Source organism: Kryptolebias marmoratus, linkage group LG8, assembly GCF_001649575.2.
Source record: "Kryptolebias marmoratus isolate JLee-2015 linkage group LG8, ASM164957v2, whole genome shotgun sequence".
In the NCBI taxonomy this organism is placed as follows: Eukaryota; Metazoa; Chordata; class Actinopteri; order Cyprinodontiformes; family Rivulidae; genus Kryptolebias; species Kryptolebias marmoratus.
The window spans coordinates 29704170-29705524 of NC_051437.1; the positions used below are offsets into that span (position 1 = coordinate 29704170).

At 50.2% G+C, this 1355-nt stretch overlaps 1 protein-coding gene across 1 annotated transcript in view; it reads left to right on the forward strand.

Moving 5' to 3' along the window:
• Positions 1-24: 24 nt before the first annotated feature.
• Positions 25-1355, forward strand: part of LOC108229047 (leucine-rich repeat neuronal protein 1) — a 9847-nt gene continuing 8516 nt past the window's right edge. Inside the window, exon 1 of the mRNA XM_037976816.1 lies at positions 25-395. Within this exon, the coding sequence (XP_037832744.1) occupies positions 386-395 (10 nt within the window). The 5' untranslated portion in view covers positions 25-385. The remainder of the gene's footprint in view (positions 396-1355) is intronic.

Sequence of the window (1355 nt, forward strand, 5' to 3'; positions counted from 1 at the left end):
AGCTCTAAACCCGGTCCTGTTGGAGCTCTAAACCCGGTCCTGTTGGAGCTCTAAACCCGGTCCTGTTGGAGCTCTAAACCTGGTCCTGTTAGAGCTCTAAACCCGGTCCTAAAGCAGGAAACGGAGGTTTATCGGGAGTTTCAGAACAAAGCTCATAGATGCCCTTCAGAATAAGAGTCTTGTTCGGTCTCAGCTCAGAAGTCCTGACCTCCTGCTGGTCTTCAGAACATTTAGTTTAATTTTCCGGCTGATCTTTGGTTTCAGATGGTGTCTCTGATCCTGGATCAGTGATCAGTCAGATTATTGGTTCCTGAAGCTCCTCCTCCTCCTCCCTGAGCGATGAAGATGCAGACGGAGGGACGATGAGTTCTCCTGATGTTGTGTAATGAGCTCCTGTGAGTGAAACTGGGTCACAGACTTGGTTTCCACGGTAACCTGGCTTTATGTAAGACGTTCTGGGTGCAGGTTCCTCATGTTTCCTGCTTCTAGGTGTTTAGGAGGAACCGAAGACCCTCCAGGAACACCAGAGTCTGGAACTGCAGGTCCCGTCAGAGCAGTCAGTCCTGATCTGAGGGCCTCCGGTTCCTCTGGTTCCTCCGGTTCCTCTGGTTCCTCTGGTTCCTCCGGTTCCTCCGGTTCCTCTGGTTCCTCCGGTTCCTCTGGTTCCTCTGGTTCCTTCGGTTCCTCTGGTTCTTCTGGTTCCTCCGGTTCCTCTGGTTCCTCCGGTTCCTCCGGTTCCTCTGGTTCCTTCGGTTCCTCCGGTTCCTCTGGTTCCTTCGGTTCCTCTGGTTCTTCTGGTTCCTCCGGTTCCTCTGGTTCCTCCGGTTCCTCTGGTTCCTCCGGTTCCTCCGGTTCCTCCGGTTCCTCCGGTTCCTCCGGTTCTTCCGGTTCCTCTGGTTCCTCCGGTTCCTCCCACTCAGCAGATAGAATATTGATGAGGTGATATTAATTATTCAACGAGTTCTGTGCACCTCGTTAACGGCTCTGTGAACAGGCTGAGATTTGAGGAGAGCAGAGCTGGATAATTAACACACACACACACACACACACACACACAGCTGTGTTTCCTAAGTAAAAGGGACTTGGTGTGTGTGTGTGTGTCTCTGTGTGTGTGTTTCCTGCTGTCGTCTTTTTTTCCTGTAAAGTCGTTCAAAATCTTTTCAAAAGTTAAATATTCTTTTATGTAGTTTATTTTCAAGCAGCAGAATTAATGTAAAAAACAACAAACAAACAAACAAACAATGATGTCTGCTAACGAGCCGACCGACTGACGGCCGGAACCGCACATACAGCTCCAGATGTTTCTGCAGCTGACGCTCCAGATGCTGCTGCAGCTGATGCTCCAGATGTTTCTG